The sequence below is a fragment of the Plectropomus leopardus genome, chromosome 19 (assembly GCF_008729295.1).
Source record: "Plectropomus leopardus isolate mb chromosome 19, YSFRI_Pleo_2.0, whole genome shotgun sequence".
In the NCBI taxonomy this organism is placed as follows: Eukaryota; Metazoa; Chordata; class Actinopteri; order Perciformes; family Serranidae; genus Plectropomus; species Plectropomus leopardus.
Window position 1 is genome coordinate 24,378,646 of NC_056481.1, and position 18,948 is coordinate 24,397,593.

General features: G+C 38.2%; 1 protein-coding gene across 1 annotated transcript in view; it reads right to left on the bottom strand.

The window, feature by feature from the left end:
* The window catches only part of gas7b (growth arrest-specific 7b), an 80,749-nt gene that overhangs the window by 36,048 nt on the left and 25,753 nt on the right, over window positions 1-18,948 (bottom strand). The window contains exons 3-5 of the mRNA XM_042508462.1: window positions 8,144-8,221; window positions 5,179-5,267; window positions 2,668-2,721 (exon numbers count right to left, since the gene is read on the bottom strand). Coding sequence (XP_042364396.1) covers window positions 2,668-2,721; window positions 5,179-5,267; window positions 8,144-8,221 — 221 coding nt within the window. The remainder of the gene's footprint in view (window positions 1-2,667; window positions 2,722-5,178; window positions 5,268-8,143; window positions 8,222-18,948) is intronic.

The following is an 18,948-nucleotide window of genomic DNA, read 5'->3' on the forward strand; positions in this document are numbered from 1 at the left end:
AGACATGTTTGTAGCGATAAAAATGGACACTGTTCAACAACAGTTTGAGATATGTCCAGGGTGTGTCTGTAGCAACAAAAGTCAGATTTTTTTAGAAGAGTTTGGGACATTTCCAGCCGTGTACATAGCAACAAAAATGGGTGTTTTGTGACAGAAGTCTATCAAAAGTTTGAGACATTTCCAGCTGTATTTGTAGTGACAAAAGAAGGCATTTTTTACACAGAGTTTGATTCCAGGTGTGTTTGTAACGTCAAAGGCGGGAGGTTTTTAACAAGAGTTTTTGACATATCAAGGTATTCAGATCCGTTTGTAGCAGCAAAAGCAGGTATTTCTAAAACATGAGTTCAGGATTTCCAGATGCATGCGTAGGGACCAAACCGGGTACTTTATGCCCAAATATGATTTTTTCCTAACTCTAAACATTTTTTGTGTCTTCTACACATTAACCACAGCACTGTCACAACATAAAGTTAAGGAGTGAAATTATATTAAAGAAAGTATCAACATACCCACAAAATATTTTAAAAAAGTAGTTTGCAGAAATGTACAATGCCAGCATTTGTTCTGGCGATTGAGTTGGCTTTCAGCACTTGCTTTTATGATGTTCTGTAACCTTAAATGCACTATCTGTCCAATCTGAGCCTAACTCTCCCAACAAGGCAAGTCAGGCCTGCCAAGCTTTGGGTTTTGATACTGCTGCTATTCAGCTTACACACACTCACTCAGATGGAACAGCCATTGGGAACAATTTGGGATTCAGTATCTTGCCAAAGGGTACGTCCACTAAACAACACGGACTACTTTGTGTCTATAGGTAATTATACGTCTGAGCGGACAAGAATTAAATGCAGTTCCCCAAGGCTCCATATTGGGGCCTTGTGTGTTTAACATTGACATGTTTCCACTGGCCCAAATGATAGGATAGAAAACAACAAAATTTGCAGACGACACTCAAATTTACAAAACCATATTTAGGGGGACCAGGGGACTATGGTCCAATGCAAGCTCCGACTGAGAGCACTAAATTAAATAAACCATTGGATGTGCTGCAATTCTCTTAAATTAAAATCAAATCTGAAGGTATTGTTTTTGGAAAAAAGTCAGCGCTTAGCTTCAACTGGCAACGTTAAAAACTATAGACCAAGCCAATAATGTTGAATTTCAATAGCCACATTGAGACATCTACAAAGTCAGCTAACTATCACCTCCAGAACATATCAAGAATACGAGGACTTATGTGTCAGCAGGATTTGGAAAACCTTGTCCATGCATTTATCTTCAGTTGACTTGACTGCTTTAAAGGTGTCTTAAGAGGTCTCACTAAAAAAAAATCAATCAGACAACTGCAGCTGATTCAGAACGCTGTGGATCATATCTCTCCAGTTCTTAGGTCTTTACACTGGCTTTCTGTCAGTCACAGAATCATTTTCAAAACACTACTGTGTGTTTTTAAAGCACTGAATGGTTGGGGGCCCAAGTACATTTCTGACTTTCTGCTACAGTATGAACCATCCAGACCTCTCACATCTTCTGAGAAAGGTCTTCTTTGTGTCCCCAGAGTCAAAACTAAACATGTGGAAGCAGAGTTTCGTTTTCAAGCACCACACATCTGAAACAAAGAGAAGAACACTCCTGCTACAATTTCGGTTATTTTAAATTAAGGCTGAAGACTTTTCCCTTTGTGACTGACTTTTATCAAATTAAATATTCACTAATTTCTTACAATGCACTGTAACTTTTGTTTTTGTATTTTACACCCGTAAGTAATTTTTTGGCTTGTTTTTATTTTGATTCTGTAGTTTTTCCATTGCATTTTATTACTTTATATCATTGGATAGTGTGATTATTTTGCACGTGTTGATGCTTTTATTGTTTTACTTAGAGCACTTTGCATTGCCTTGTTGTGGAAATTTGTCAATCCTCCAATTAGTGGACAACTAGTTATACCTCCCAAGCCACAGCCACCTAAGTGGATTTTGTTGTCTAAACTGAACCACATGGTACTATCTTACAAATGTAAGGTATACTTGGTTTGCAGAAATGTAACATTAATTCTCACATCTTGCCCTTTAGCATACAGTAAGAGTATCAGATAAATTGGAGTAGCTCTCCTCACCTCTCTTTCTCATGCTTCCTGTTATATCCATCTGCTTATTAATGGCAACACACTGGTTGCTATGGAAGCCGAGACAAGCTTCCCTCCACCCCCTACCTCTGCTATTTACCAAGCGCAAGGCCCAACAGGATGCGACAACCTGACACAGAGCAGAAATCATCTGGATGCTGAATAGGATGATGTCACTGTATATCTGTACACTAGCAACAGGAAACAAGCTAAAACACTTCTAACAGGAGTGAATGGAGAGGAAATAGATAGAGAGCAAGACTGAATAGGAAATCAAACTCATTTGCAGCTGTCATATAATCAATTTATAGTTTTTACAGTGTCCCAATGTATGAATTTGTGCTATTTTATGCTCAGCACTGATGCAGCAAAAAAAAAAATCCACCTAGGCAATCTGAACTCCTGGAAATTTCATTTTCCCTTTCAAACTCTAAATGCTGAAGTTCTCATCTGCTAGTATCAAATCTGATCCTTCAGGGCTACTGTAGAGAGGCAGGGTGAGTTCATGTTTAGTTCGGAGTTCTGTTAGTTGCCCCACTTACCGTGACCGTGGTCTCCTTGTTCTGTTTCCTGGTGGGCGACGTTGATCCCGGGCTCTGCGGAGAGAAGAAGGACGCTCCGTCAAAACCTCCGTCTTCTGTGTCAGACATGACCGCTCGACATACACACACTGTCACTCGCACGCACACAGACACAGTTGTTTTCCTGGCGAGCGCTGTTAGCGTCTGTCTGGTGCTCTCTCTGCTGCTGCTGCTGCTGCTGCTGCTGCTGGTGTGTATGTATGTGTGTTTGTGTGTGTGTGTGTGTGTGTGTTGCTGTGCAGAGTAGGGACGATAGTTCTGCAGAGCAAAGCAAAGCATGGTTCTCTCTCTTTGTGTGTGGATGCACGTGTGTGGGATTTTTAACACTTGAGCTGAGAACGGTGTTCTGAGTGAACCCACAAAGTGAGAGTGCATGGAGGGGACAGAAATCAGGAAAAATAAATAAATGTAAAGACAAAAAGTCAGTTGTTCTACACATTCTCATAAAAAAGAGAAAAGGACCTTGAATCTTTAGTAGCTAAAGTGTGTTTATGCTCTCTGAATGATCTTGTGTGTGTGTGTGTGTGTGTGTGTGTGTGTATGTGTGTGCGTATGCAAGATGCAGCAGAGAAGTGTGGAGACAGAGTGAATAAGTGGTGGGTGGATCCTGTATAACTGCACCCTGACTGCCTGGTTAATTACGATCAGGGGAGCAGATACTGTAGGAGGGATTTATCCGCTCTAAATGCCATCAGCCCCTCTATTATAATGAGAGACGCAGAGAGAGATCTGACATGTGGAAAAACTGCGTCATTGTGTTATCTGGGATTGATTTTTATGACTGTAAAGATGCTAAAGCTGAGCAAAACAGACCTTTTTTTATGTACAATGGATAAAGTGACTATATGTGTTATGAAAAGGGAAAACAGAGCAGCTGGGTCTCATTCCGAGGGTGTCAAAATACACTGCTTGGGCAGGGTCCCTCACGTCACTATAATGATGCCGTTTAGCATCTGTAGCAGACGTCCCAAGCTTTCAGAAAAATCCAATGCGAACCCATCTCTGTCATTATTAGAGCTTCAGAACAAAAGAACGTAGTCAAGGATACTCAACTTGCTTTGGGGCCACACAGCCTTTACTCACTGGCCCTGAGGCCAGTCGCTGCAGGCCCATACATGTTAGGATTTCAGGGTATTTGTAGGACTTAAGGGCATTTAGGATTTTAGGATGTGTCTCAGAGTTTAGGGCCATTTCTATGATTTTAGGACATTTCTACGATTTTAGGAAATTTCTTGGACTTAAGGGGTTTTTAGGATTTTAGGGCATTTCTAGGATTTTGGGACATTTAAGATTTTGATGAATTTTCTCGGCTTTCAGGACATTTCTAGAATTTTAGGACATTTCTAGGATTCTTAGGACATTTCTCAGATTTTAGGACGGTTCTTGGATTTTCGGACCTTTCTAGAATTTAGAGCATTAAGGATGTTAAGAAATTTTATAGGATTTTAGGACATTTCTTGGATTTTAGGACAGTTCTCAGATTTTAGAATGTTTCTATAACGTTTCGAGGATTTTAAGACATTTCTACAATTTTGGGGTGTTTCTAGGATTTTGGGATGTTCAGGATTTTAAGGAAATGTTTAGAATTCTAGAACATCTCTAGGTAGTTTAGAACATTTCACAGATTTACAGACGTTTTTAGGATTTTCTGACATTTTAAGAAATTTTCTAGGATTTTCTAGGATCTTTACAATTCTCATTTATTCTCTCATTATGTTATCACTGTGAAGTTGACCTTTGTGATATAAAAAGTTATAACTTCATCATTATATTACAATAGATATTAGTGCGAAAATATGTCATGTCAGGTAAAGCTTTTTTGGGAAATCTGATTAGTTTATTACTAAGCCTAAGTTGACACTGCTGCCAAATTTGATTTTGAAAAGATTTCCCTCATAGTGTTCTTGAGATACAGTATCACATTTATGAGAATGGGACAGACAGACGGACGGACTGACAGGGAGTGAGGGAGGAAAGGTGACTGTTGTTGCTTTATCATTACAGACAGACATGCATCACATTTACACAAGTTTACTGATGTGGAGTAATTACCTAAGCTTCGTGAAGGCTTTTGCACAACATCCATTATTTTGGGTGATATGGCCTGGCTGTTATTTTGGAGCACTGCAGGCAGCCTCTGTTCTGGGATTTTTGTACAATACAAGCAAGAACACATCGCCTCCAAATGTCAGCAGAGTTTGTTGCAAGTTAATTCTTCTGAGAACAAATAGCAACACTGTTCACCCCAAGAACAAAGGTTCTCGCTTTGCATTCTTGGGTTTGAGACAAGATTGGGGGTAATCTAAGTTTGTTAAAATTCAAAGAACGTGTTCTGTGCATGAGAAATGGGGATGTAAAAAGTGAAATATTATGAGGGTCAGCCAGAGTCTGCTCACTCCACAGATGTTTTAGACTGCGGCTGGTGTGTAACATGCTCTCAAGGAATAGAAACAACAAGTCAGACAGCTTTACCTGTTGCTCTGTACTGCTCTTCCGAACCAGACTGTTGTGTGAATACTCCACATGATGCAAGGGGCTACCACCTGAGTGAAATCCATTCACTGGGGAGAAATGAAAGAGAGAGAGATCAAGACTGAGAGAGAGAGAGAGAGATTTCATTAGTTCTTTGGTGTCTACAGATGGGCCGTAAACTTTATGAGTCAAACCAAGCCAGTGCTGATCTGTCCTGTTTTTAGTAGCTCCATATATGTGCACAGATATTCAAAAACAGAGATCTGGATCTGGATTTGGATCAGGTTATGCTAGCAATCCCTCAGTCAATCACGCACCCAATCCTGTGAGAGCTAGCTAGTTTCAAACTTAAAAAATTGTGTTGCACCACTGAAATTGTTTGGATTAAAGCTTAGCTTTTTAGCATTAATGCAAGAATGTGTAAATGACTATGTTTTGTAAACAGTAAATTGTTGTATAAAAAGTTCTCAGTATATGTCAACTGAAAGCAACTCCCTAGAATTAGGGCATGGCGACATGGTTTTAAAATAATAACAAAATACTTTTAGGGTTTATCACGATACACAGTATATTTCTTGATATTTTGAAATCTCTTCTAAACTATTGTACACTGCTAAAAAACAAAATTTATAAATAAACAGTAACAAATAAAGTGTCTACTGCCATAAAATAAAGTTTCATGAACTACTGTTAAAATAGAGTTTAATTAAAAAAACAGTTATAATAATTTAAGTAAAGTATATGGTTAAATAAAGGACTGTTGTAGTGAGGGTTAGTAAGTATTGTGTAAATAAATAAATCAAAGCCAAACCCATAGTGCTTTTATTTTGAAGACAGTGGTGATGTTTTTGCTGTGCTGAGAACAGCTTCCAGTCTGTCTTCTGTCATCTGTATTAGACGCTCCGGGCTTTCAGAAAAATCCAAAGTAAACCCATCTGCATCATTATTAGAGCTTTAGAGCAAAGGATATAGTCAGGGATACTGCACTTGCTTTGCTTGGGGGCCACTTTTGCAAAATGACAAGAGGCCAGGAGCCAGTCCCAGCAGCCCCATATACAATATGTTTCTGGGATTTCGGGACCTTTCTAGGACTTTAGGGAATTAAGGATTTTAGGACATTTCTTGGATTTAAAGCCATTCATCAAATTTTAGGATGTTTTGGGGATTTCGGAATATTTAGGATTTGAAGAAATCTTCTAGGATTTTAGGACATTTCTCGGATTTTGCTCATACTACCGCCACTACCACACATTAACAAAACTGTTACCACAATGCTCTTAAATGTGATGATTTATTCTCTGGAAGCTGGAAACAAACTATCAGCTTTCCAGTTCTATATTAATAGTATTTGCAAGTCAAAGTGGTGCTCTATGGTCGCAAAATGTGACTAAATAATCACAATATGGAGCTCTGCAAAAACCCTGATTTGTTTGTGTGTTTGTGAGAGGCAAAGAGCCATAGAAGAGAGAGGAGAACAAAGTGACATTAGTAGCTCTATGTTTTGCAATTTTAGGTAAATTGTATGATCTTTATGAGATTGAATCTTTTCAACATCGAAATCATTTTAAACAGTTATTGGCCCAAATATTTGATCATATATTGCAGTCATGTCCCATATTAGCTTCCTCTTTTACCCTCCAAAGTAATCAGGTCACACATTAGTGAGCAAACGTAAGTTTTGTTTTTTGATTCAATAAACTACCAATTAGTGGGCGTTTTAGGAACAACTAATCTCTACACTAGTTCATGCAACCCAGTCACCAGAGAAAATGTAGGCATTATAAGTTTATGCAAACCACCAATACATTACTTTTGTATGTCTTTATGTAGATTTGTTTCAACAACACTTGTCATGTTTTGGCTTCAAATACCCAGTTTTGGTGGCACAATCATGGCTCGAGAAGGGATCTATGTTTCTTTAAAAAACAGTGCTCTTTGGGGCACTATCACTGCAGGTGGCGCAGCAATGTTGCAGTAGAGACAACCGCTTTCTGTGGCACTATTTTTGCAGGAAACAAATGTCTCAGTAAAAAATAATATTTTCTGTGGCACAATCATGGCTGGAGAAGGTGTCAATTTCTTGGTAAAAAAAAAAGAAATTTTAAAAATTAAAAATAAAATTACTGTTGGTGGCACAATCACAAGTGATACAGCAAAATCTGTCAAAAAACACAACCGCTTTTTGTGGCACTATCCTTGCAGAAAAACGAGGTCTCAGGGAAAAATGCTTCTCATGGCTCAATCATGGCTGGAGAAGAAGTCAATGTCTCTGTAAAAAACAACCACTTTTTATGGCACTCTTTTTGTAGGAAATGTGGTTGTGTTTCAGTAAAAAAAAAAAAATCAAACATGTTTAGTGACAAAAAAGCAGCTGGAAAACAATGTTTAAAACCATTGGTTTTGGTGTTTGTTGGTCTTGAACAGTAGTCTGCAGCTTGGCAAGTGTCCATCCAGTGACACCATCCAGTGTCCCCTATCAACTCATATGACAAAGTCAGCTATACACTACATCACGTTGGAAACGTTAATGTAAATGCAACATATTTGTGGCTTGAGTATATTGCCAACATTTTCTTGTGGCGACTGAGCTGGGTTTGAGCATGTACACGTTTTTGCTGTTTTGGACTGAGGCGAAACTGTTTGACTGTGATGGAAAAGATGGACATTAACGAGGGCTGCTCCCAGCCTTTGAGCACCTCTCAGAGTAGGAATCATCACACAAACCTTACTGGCTCTTTCTGTTTATCTGCCTTTAGAGGAGGGCCAACAGTCAGACAGAGGAGGCCTTAGTTGTGCAGTTGAGGCTACAGATAAAATTAACCACAGGAAGTGTCTGCGTGTGCGTGTTTGGCGTGCATGAGTTGGTGCTTTGTGCCACTATGGAATTTTAGGAGAATTCGCAGCCTCAGGGCATTCAAACTTAAGGAATCTGAAGTGATAGAGTTCAAATGGAGAATTGTGTTACCTGTTGGCAGGGAGTTCTTGTGTCGGAGGGCAGTCTTGGGGGTCCCAGGTGCACTGGATGGTCTCTCCCATGTCGTCTCTAAGGGGGGACAAAAAAGCATTAGAAGAGTGGTACCAGCTGTCATATTTTTTTAGTCACTTTGCTCAGTGTTGAAACTATTAGCTCTATTAGGGGAACAATAAGAAGAAGTGATTCCATCCACGGGTGCAAACTTGGCAGTCAGCAGTTCATGTTTTGAAGTGGGGTCTATTTTCTATTTTATACCCACTAATCAGTTGCTGATGTTACTTTTTGTTGATACAGAAGTGGCAGCAGTCTCCAGGAGAATTGTATTTAACATTTGTTGCAACAATCAGAAATATGTCAATATTAGAGCTGTTATTTCTGCGAGTCAACTAACAAAAACCTGTGCAGCTGTGTAAATCTCTGCCATGCCTGTGTACATTTTTGTGGCTATTTTTCCTGTGTAGCTAGATACATAGCTTTGTAAGAATTGGATTTTAAATCCTTCAAACCTGGAGTACCATCGCTTTTCTTATGCTGCTTTCAGATGCCTTTCACAGGTATTTAAACCCCTGAATCCTGAGCAAATTGGTGCAATTTCTTTCAAAAATGAGAAAAAGGCAATGAGCTACTTCGTAAGAAATGCTCCATACATTGCAAAAAAAAAAAAAAATGGTATATTTAAAAAAAAAGTTCTACTGCTCCATCTGTGCCCAGAGTACACCCTGCACTACAGAGCTCCTGATGAACGGTCCAGCACCAAAAATAGTAAAGCTATATGTGGCAGCAGATGTTTTAATTGTGGTGGGCTGCCACAAATAAATTGAACATTCTGGGGAAACCCTGCTGTAACAAGAGATAATTAACACATCACTGTACAAAGTCAGAATTTGAGAAATGCAATGTTCAATTCACTTTGTCTTATGGAAAAATGTATTGGGACATGTTAACTTGATTGACAATTGTCTCTGCCAATGAGAGTCACTTTTGGCAGTCACATTCTTGCTTGCTGGGTCAAGTTTGCTCAAACTTGGATTTTGTGGCTTTAATATCTACCAATAATTACTTTTATAACATCATGACAAGAACTGACAGCAATCCCGCGGCAGCAAGCCTTAAATTTGGAATTACTATTCATTGGCTGAAGAGTAGCTTCGAGATTGGAAAGATTGTTTTGTACAACACTTTCACCACAGTCGTTTTAAGTGTCTCTGGATAGAATTGGAGTCTTTTATCAATCATCTATTGTCTTTTAGAGTAATGCCGACTAAATTAAACAACTACATAGCTTTGTAAAGTTTAACTGAGACCACAGAGGCTCTGGTACTTGAACATCTGTCCCCATTTGACTTCTGAGGGTAAATATACCAGAGAACGGGAAAACAAAAAGCATGACAGACAAAAACCCTAATATGGAAGGACTCTTTTTGATTTGAACTCCCCTGTGTCTGTTCTCACCACAGCACTGAGCTAAATTAGCCCTTTACTATCAGCACAGAGAGAAGAGGCACAGACATGTAAAGAGCTCTTATTTCATTTGGGTCTTTTTGGCCGACCCCGCTCTATTTGGCGCTGCTTAGCAAAGGAGACAACTGAGCCAAGCCCATCAGCTCAAATGACACGCATGGAGGGGATAACTGGCAGCAGACTGACGGAGAGAGGCTGTGCCTTCACGTTTGATGTACAACGCCAGCACACAGCCTTTACTCACTGGCCCTTAATGCCTCGATTTCTCTCCATTAGCTTGCCATAAACAGATCGATACTGTGAGAAATATAGGATATTAATGCAGAAAAATACAACATAATCTACTTACCACAGGGAAATTGTTTTTTATTGTGGCGGTCTGCCTCACTAAAGGGATAGCAGTGGAAATCCCATTTTTTATGATTTATATTACATTTGTCATATGGATAATACCTAGTTTGCCAGATTGAAAGCAAGAGAGCTCAGTGGAAATGACAAATTAAGTTATCTTGTCAATACCATTCCTATTTTAACATGCCCTTAAAATATTTTTCAGTCAAATGGAGGGCTGGGCACCAAGATATTGCAATGGTACTATAAGGTTGACTACTATAAACAATGATACTTGTTAACCCTTTGAGACCTGAGCAATGTGGCTTGTTTTCTTTCAAAATCCTGGAAAGAAGGCAATGAGCAATGGAAGAAAAAATAACAAAAAAGCAAGAAATGAGTAAAAAGAAAATTACCAGAACATTAGTTTTTAACACGACAAAAGAAAAGGAAAAAAGGCTAACAAAAATTTAAGAAATTACAATCATTCCTTTATATAATTTTAAATATGTAATTATGACAGTTATAAAAAATATTTCTCCTACCTTTCTTTTTTTTTACCTGTACATTTTACCCTAGTTAATTAAATTCTAAATCTACTAATTTCTTGCAATATGTGAAACATTTCTTTCCAAGTTGCTCATTGCCTTTTATCCATCTTTTTGAAAGAAACCACACCTCTGAAAGCAGAACAAGAGTAATGTCGCGCAAGGTTTCAAAGGATCAAATAATCATCAGTAATGAAGACATAATCACTAAGTGAGTAAAGGCAAAACATAGATCAGTTAGAAAAGTCTGGTAAGTTCAGAAAAATTACATCACTTAACTGTAATGGTGCCTTTAAACATTGGCACCCCCAAGTCGGGGGGTAAGGGGACACCATGGCCCCGCTGACCAATTGACAAAAATAATTGGAGGAAGACATTACCATTTTTAAGAAGCTGGTGTGCGCTCATTATTTTAACCAAGCACAAAGGTAGTGTTATTTTGTTACAACCATGTTGGTATAGCTTCGCAGGCAGGATGTTAAATAAAGCTCCAAAGTTAACAACCAGTATGGCCAATTTCAAAGGAGTACCTTGAACTCTCACCTCAAGATATCTAAATTAAAATAGGTTCTATATACCCGCGATTATCCCCTAAACTTAAAAAGGCTTGAAAGAGCTCCGCCTGTGTTTGTTGCGTTCACGGACCCGCAAAAACCTCAGAATTTAGAGAGGTGACACAAAATGATACAAAGGGACACAAATGCATTTGTGTCCCTTTGTATCATTCTGTGTCCCTTTGCACAAATGCCTCCACCCACCACCACCACCACACACTAATTCTTTGGGAAACACTATATTATATCGATATACTGTACAGCCCTGGTCAAATGAAAAACATTTTTTATATTTTTTTTCTCCAACTGACTATGAGGTGTAAAATCCCACATATTTACTATGATGTTTGACACTCGAGTGGAACAGGTTGAGTTTCTAGGCAACTGGCTCTTGAAATGCAGATTGCTGATAATTTCCCTCAGACAGGTTTTTATCCAGGTGAGAGATCAGACTTGGCACCTGCCAGATTCGTAGCTCCAGGTTCAGTGATACATATGCAGCAGGAGCGATTCTCATCAGCCGCCTTGTCACAGACGAGCTGAAATCTAAAAAGTTGTCTATCACTTTAAATTGCCTTCTTAGTCTTGGTTGGCCAATATATGCCCAACTCAGCCCAATTTACCTAATTCACTATTTGTTCAATAGTTCATCCATCCTTTTCAGGCCAATCTGAACAATGTGAAATCAATCATAGTACGAAGCGCACAATGATTCAGACTGCACAGAGATGAGGGTCTTTTGTGGAAACTAAAAACATCAATTCATGCTTTTCTGATTCACCAAAATCAGTCATAACTCCATATCCACTCTGCATACATCAGTTGCTCAGACTCGCCAGAGTGCAGCAGCAGCTCAGCGGCTGACAACAGATGACAGTAGGTGCACTGTAGCAGATGTGTGTAAGCAAATATATGAATGAAAATAGTCAACAGCAGGTCTATAAACAAAAATATCCCGGTGTCGGCTTACTGTCCGCCAGCCACGCCACAAGTGATGGGAGACATCCCCGATTCAACGGAGGAAAGGGAGAAATGCCCTAGTTAGCTCTGACACTGATATATTTTATTCATAACCATATGACACTTGGCCTTGATGCATTAGCTACCTCCTGTCTCTGGTTTTTATCAGTCAAAACAGCCAATCACACACAGTAGATTCCCAAAAAGGAAAAAAAGTGCTCAAGGAATAACTTCTCATAGCATTAAAACAAGGAAAAAAGGAGAAAATTCACTGTAGCTATGTCCAAAAAATTAGCATATATGACAAGATGACAAGCATCTGAGTAGGCAGGCTGGTGTACGCATTTAAATGACAGCTAAGAGGACACTGGCATTAAAATACAATGTAAACAAACCTCTGCTGGACACTCACTTATAGGCCAAGGACAGACTGCATTTTATTATCAGTGGTATTTAAGATTAAGGACCATCATTTATTATGCAAGACTAAAAAATGTTGACATTTGCAGGACAGAGAGCTGAAATGAAGCCAGGATGTATGGGTTCTGTTCCAGGAGAAAGAAAAACACAATGACATTTTGAAAGTGTAAATCAGTCATGCAGATTACTATACCTCCAGCCATGCGGCATAACTTGCTCAATAGTTTACTGGGATTGTAAAATATGAAATAAAAACTTTTCCAGCAAAACCAAGACCAATGCGGGTTAAAAGCAGGGGTGGGAATCTCTTGGCAACTCACAATTCCATTCAAGACTGCCATGATTCGATGCATCAGAATTCTTTATTTCAATAAATGATTCATTTTTCTCACTGTGACAACAGGCTACTTTTAAATTATACAGTATTTGTTATTTGATCCATAGTTTACAGATGAATTTACTTGTCTGTATGCGTCTGCAGTTGCTCACGCTAACCTATTGTGAGATATTTACACCGGCAGTGTCCTGGAGTATGACATTGCTTTTATGAAACAGTTCTATAAGCCCCATTTATTAATCAACAGTAATAAATGACAACATCTTTGTTTAATTAATCATTTTCTGCTGGAACTGAGCTGTTGCCTAAATAAACATTTTCCTGCACACTAGCTTACAACTTTGCCTCTAATATGTCTTTTTATACAACCCCAAGTCCCAAAAATGTGGGACTTTGTGTAAAACATGTGTAAAAATAGGATGCAATGATTAGCAAATCCTTTTTAACCTCTTATCAATTCAAAACTGTACAAAGACTAGATATTTCATGTTTAAACTGATAAATTCTATTTTAGTTTTTAATAAATATACACTCTTTCAGAATTTGTTGCCTTCAACAAGTTCCAAATAAGTTGAGACATGATCCTGTTTATTTCTGTTACATCACCTTTGTTTTTACAACACTCAGTAGGCCTAACTATATGGGTACTTTATCATTTTTTCTTGCTTTACAACTTCAGTCAACCAACAGCCCAGGGCCTCCGTTGTAGCTTCGCTTCATAAGGCACCACAAATTTTAAAAGGAGACACATCTGGACTGTAGGCAGGCTAGTCTTATACCCACACTATTTTACTGTAAAGCTATTGACTAGGTATGTCTTGCTGGAATAAGCAGAGACACTACAAACAAAGACACTGTCTGGATGGCAGCAAATGTTGCTCCAAAACCTGTATGTACCAGCATTCATGGTGCCATCACAGTTACCCATGCCATGGACACTAACACACCTCCAACTCTTTTGCAAAGTACTGCAGACATCAAACTTAGAGTGTATATAAACATCAGTTTAAACATTAAATATCTTGTCTTTACATTGCATTCAATTTAATATATTATAGGTCCGAGCATGTTTGCAAATCACTGCTTTCTGTTTTTATTTATGTTTTACAAAGCATCTCAACTTTTTTTTGGAATTGGGGTTGTGCAACCATGGAAACAATTCCATATTGGCTACAAAACTACAGGTCACAGTCAGTGGCTCTTTTAGTGTTGTGAGGCAGGCTGCACTTTGGCTTTGATAGGAAGGTGTTTCTATTGCTTTGTGCAAATATAGTATAAAATATAATTATTTAATAAATAACAATAAAACCAGAGTATATAATTATCTCATCTCAATACACTGATTTGTCTTCATAAGAAGTTATTTACTGTGCAGATCTGTAAGCAGTAGCAGAAAAAAATATGCCATTTAACATTAGATGGATTGTATTTAATTTATAAACCACATGAGAGGAGCTTTTTATAGTTTAGTATCCCCTTGGTGACAAGAGGATTGTCTGTGCTGTAAATCTATAGCACGTGTGTTGGAATGGTTGAGTGTTTGGTTTGGTGTGTTTATAAACAGTCCACTAGTCAAACTGGGATGAGTGGAGAGTCTTAGGAGACGGCTGGTACTAACCACAAGAGCCCTGTGTGGCTGCACCCAGCAACACAGGAAGGAAAACCTCGAAAAAAAAACAAGCCCTGACACAAGGACATACAGCCCTCACCCACGCACACTGCTCTGTTACTATGGCGATGCAGAAACACAAACGCACACACAAATACACAAGCAGGACAGTATCTAATCTAGCTGAACTTTAGCGTAACAAAAGGGTTCAGCAGAAATAGCAGAGATGCTATAAATACCAATCGTTTCAGGAAAAATGTTATCAGATGGGTTTGTTTGGAAACAGTTGCTGGGGTGGTGAATTTTAATGCACCACAGGACTGTCGTACAGTGAACGTGTGTGTTTGGGCTGAGCATTCTCAAAGCTTTCATTTAGTCATCATGCAGCCAAGACGCAAAAAATAAGTCCTGGAGGTTGTCTGTGCCCTCAGAGGCCATTTTCACAATACCACAGCAACAACAGTGCTTTCTTTATGAGCCACGATACAGATGCTAATGTGTTTTCTTACACGCAGAAAGTTATGAAAAATTAATCATTTTCTCTCTAAGGAATTATTGTGGAACTGTTTTGTTCCAGCATGACACTCTTATCATTTCTGTCTCTGTCCCTCTGGAATATGATTCATTTTACTGCTCAAGATGAGCCTCCAAACCCTGTCACATAAAGACAGAACAGATCTGTCGAATCCCCACAGGAATAACATGGAGACTGAGGAGGGAGAGTCAGACGTTTTGAGGTTATTTTAACTGTTAAAGCATCTAATAATGACAAATTTAAGGTGGTCAAAAGAGCCCGAAGAGTCTGGTTTGTTTCCAACTTTTTGACATTAGCACATTTAGCAGCTCACTTTATCAAAACAGAGCGGCAGAGGAGGAAAAGAGGCAGCAACTCCCCTGGTCTCATGGCTGGGTGGAGGCCTCGACTATTTATAGATCCCACAATTTGCCAATTTGACCACTGCAACCGTCATCAGAGACAAACATGATGCAAACATCTCTGATGTAAAGCTGGTGACAGTCTTAAAGGAAGACTTCAACCACAAAATGACCACTTGTATGTCAATTATTAGTCATGCTATGATACCTTAAATTCATGACGAAAACTTTGTCTTTCTTGTGTGCCTCCAAAATATTCAACAAATTTACTGATTTATTATTTATTGATTGATTGGTGACCACATTAGATACCAGCAAACTATATCAAAACATTCTTTTACAAACTCACACAATACAATACAATATCAATATGGAAAAAAATCTATTTTTTCCATATCGATATTGTTTTTCATATCAGCTGATAATGATATACTGTATATCACAATATACATTAAATCACAATTACTGTCAAACTCCTACGTGAGATATGAAGATGTCATAAGATTTATTTTGGTTTAAATATTTATTTATTGTCAGACATTAAACATGACAAATGGCAGACCTATTCAACAAAAATTTCAGTTACTAAAATTTCCTCCCAGCAAAGGTCTGAACCTCATACCTAAAATCAATATCAAGATTAACTGAACATTTTACTTAGATTACAATTAATGAACGATTTTTTTGCTTTCTGCTTTTTTTGTGGTTGGTTTTTTGCCCTCATAGTTTACTGACACTGTTTCATTTGACCATGGTGTGTTGGAGTCTAATAAACATATCATTCATTATTATTTATTAAACTTTCCAGCATTATGTAAGAATTAAAAGCTCCATCTTCAGGTAAAGTTAAGCACATTGTGCTGATAATAGGTCAACCACTCCTGACTGTAGGACTCTGTTTTGAACTTCTGTGAATCTTCTGTGAAACATCTGTGCTATTAATCATTTTACTTAGGAAAAATAAATACATTTTGAGTAGGCCTACTTCTCCTATAGCTGCCAACAGCTTGTAAAAATTCCCAGTTAGAGATAGGGTGAAAATATGGTCATGTGCTTGTGGCCCCAGGCCCCCAAAACATTACATGTACCACTGGTAATAATAATGAGAGCTCAGCGTGAGCGGCTGGATGAGACACGGAGACAGGTTTAAAGTCTGATTTAACCTGAAACTAAAACAAAGTAGTCTGTAGAAGTCTAAAGAAGTCACTTTCCACCTCTGCAAATGTGGCTGTTTCAGACACTTTGGTGCTATGAGGAGCTGTAAAACACCCATAACACTTTTTTTCTTGCACTACTTGCTAATAATTGTAATTTTAGCAACCTGGCATACATGGAGGGAGAGACAAAATGTGGTGAGAGAATGAAGAAATGTACCTGATGGTAAACAATCGTTGTCACAAACTGATCTGAACTAAAGTTACATCAGCAGCTTCAGAAAATGGATTTGTTATTATGTTACATTACGTTTAAGATTATCCACAGAAGATTACCGTAACAATTCCATTCATCATCACTAAGAGCCACTGAGTTTTACTAATTCCATGACTTTCCTAAAAGTTACAGTGATTTTTAATAATTCCATGACTTTTCCTGGCCTGGAAAATGACATAGATTTTGTGAACACTCATGGATGAATTTTGATGTGCCACATTCTGATGTGCCCATCCTTAAAATGTTTTTACTACTGTGACTCTGTGTGACAGGTAAGAACTGCATCTGAGAATCCTGCACCTTCTAAACTTTATTACCTGAACTTATATCCCAAAGTCAAAGGCTCAAGAGAGTTGCCAAGACAAGATATTAGTATCATCAATCAGGTTTTACAGTGAGTTCACTCAGGGATAGTAAAAGCAGGCTCTGCTGCTGTCTGTGGAACAGAGGAGGGTATTAAGCTGTCTCTGTGCCACTGTGTGTGTGTTCAGGGAGACACTGAGTGGTGATTGTGTTGACAGAAACAAGGCTCTATCAGCAGTATCAGTTCTTCTACGCCCTCTGTCTCTCACTGGTACCATCACTGCCATACTGACACAGAGAGCATGTTTGACTTGATTACTGACACTTGTTCACAGATCATTTTTATGATAAATACAAGCTCCTCAGCGGAACATATTAATAAAAAAATACAGCTTTTTTTCCAGTCCAAAGTGGAGTAGGGGGGAAAGGCAGGAAATGTTTTTGCGCAGTGATAGATTAAACATGGAGAATGAATGGAAGGGAAAAATCGAAGATGTTAGCTCAGGAGTCATTTTTTAGGAACACACTTCGACATTTTGTTGCAAACGTTATCTTTTCCGTGTTGTCTTATCAGTCACTTTGATAAAAAATAATCACAGATCACTGCAACAGAGAAAGTCTTGATTCATATGATTGAGAAAATACAAATTCACCCTGTTATACAATTAAACTCTACCGTCAAGCTTGGCTCAGAAGGAGGAAAAATCCAAACTTGTGCACAACATTTCAAACAGAGGACCCATACAGAAGCTATATGGGATTTTAGCAGTCAATTAGAATCCTTAACCATTTGAAACCTGGGCAAATTTACTTGATTTCTGTCAAAAACATGGAAGGAAGGCAACTTAAGATCAAATGACCCAGATATTAGCAAGAAAGTTCAAGAACATTACCTGAAAAGAAGCACAAAAAAAATAAACAAACAAAAAATGGGACAGTAAAAACAACAACAAAATGCTCAAATAATATTGATTCTGTAACATATAAATATATTTATAAATACATTTCTCTAGACATTTTCCCTTGCATTTTAAAAGAATAATAAATATATATAAATAATATATAAATAATCATTCTTACGATTACTTTTTGGGTGTTTTTCCCTTTATTGATAGGACAGCCATAGAATGCAAGAAATGTGGGAGAAAGAGGGGGAATGACATGCAGCAAAGGGCCACAGGCTGGAATCGAATCCAGGCTGCTGCAATGGCCTCAGCATATGGGGCGCACACTCTAGCAGGTGAGCTAGAGGCCGCCCCATAACTAATAATTCTATTAAAAATTACATTAAAAAATAATTTAAAATAAAAAATAATAAAATAATAAAGTAGTTGCTCACTGCCTTTTTCCCTGTGTTTATGAAAGAAATCAAAGCAATTTGCTCATGTTTCAAAAGTTTGAATACTTATAAAAGGCATCTCAAAGCAGCACAAGAAAATAGATGTCACTCCAGGTCTCAAAGGGTTAAAGCAGCTGGGGTTACAAAACATACATAGGAATATTTTTACAATTGGGTCTCTGTATTGCAGTTGATATGGTGTACTCACTCCAAATATGAATTGATTTTTTTGCATGGTGTGATAACATATAAAAGACATGAACGGATGCAGTTTGCAGAGGGCAATGCAAATATGCAGAGTACGGAAAATTTGCATTATTCACTAAATTTTTTAATGACATTTTGTCGTGAGAGACCATCACTGCTGAAATCTAGTTGAGAGTCTTCTGAGAACCTACAAACCAAGTTACCACAAACATTAGCTTTAGCTGCCTTTCCCAGTTAGTCAGCAAACGTTGCCGCAGCTATTTGGGGTAGATATTTACACTTGGGGGAAAAACACTCCCCCAAAAATACTCTATATTTGTGCAAGTAACACACTTAGTTTAACCACTTTATTTAGAGGAAAAAACAAAAGTGCAGGGGTAGCGTGATGAGACAAAGACGCCACGTGACGTGAAAGACAGGT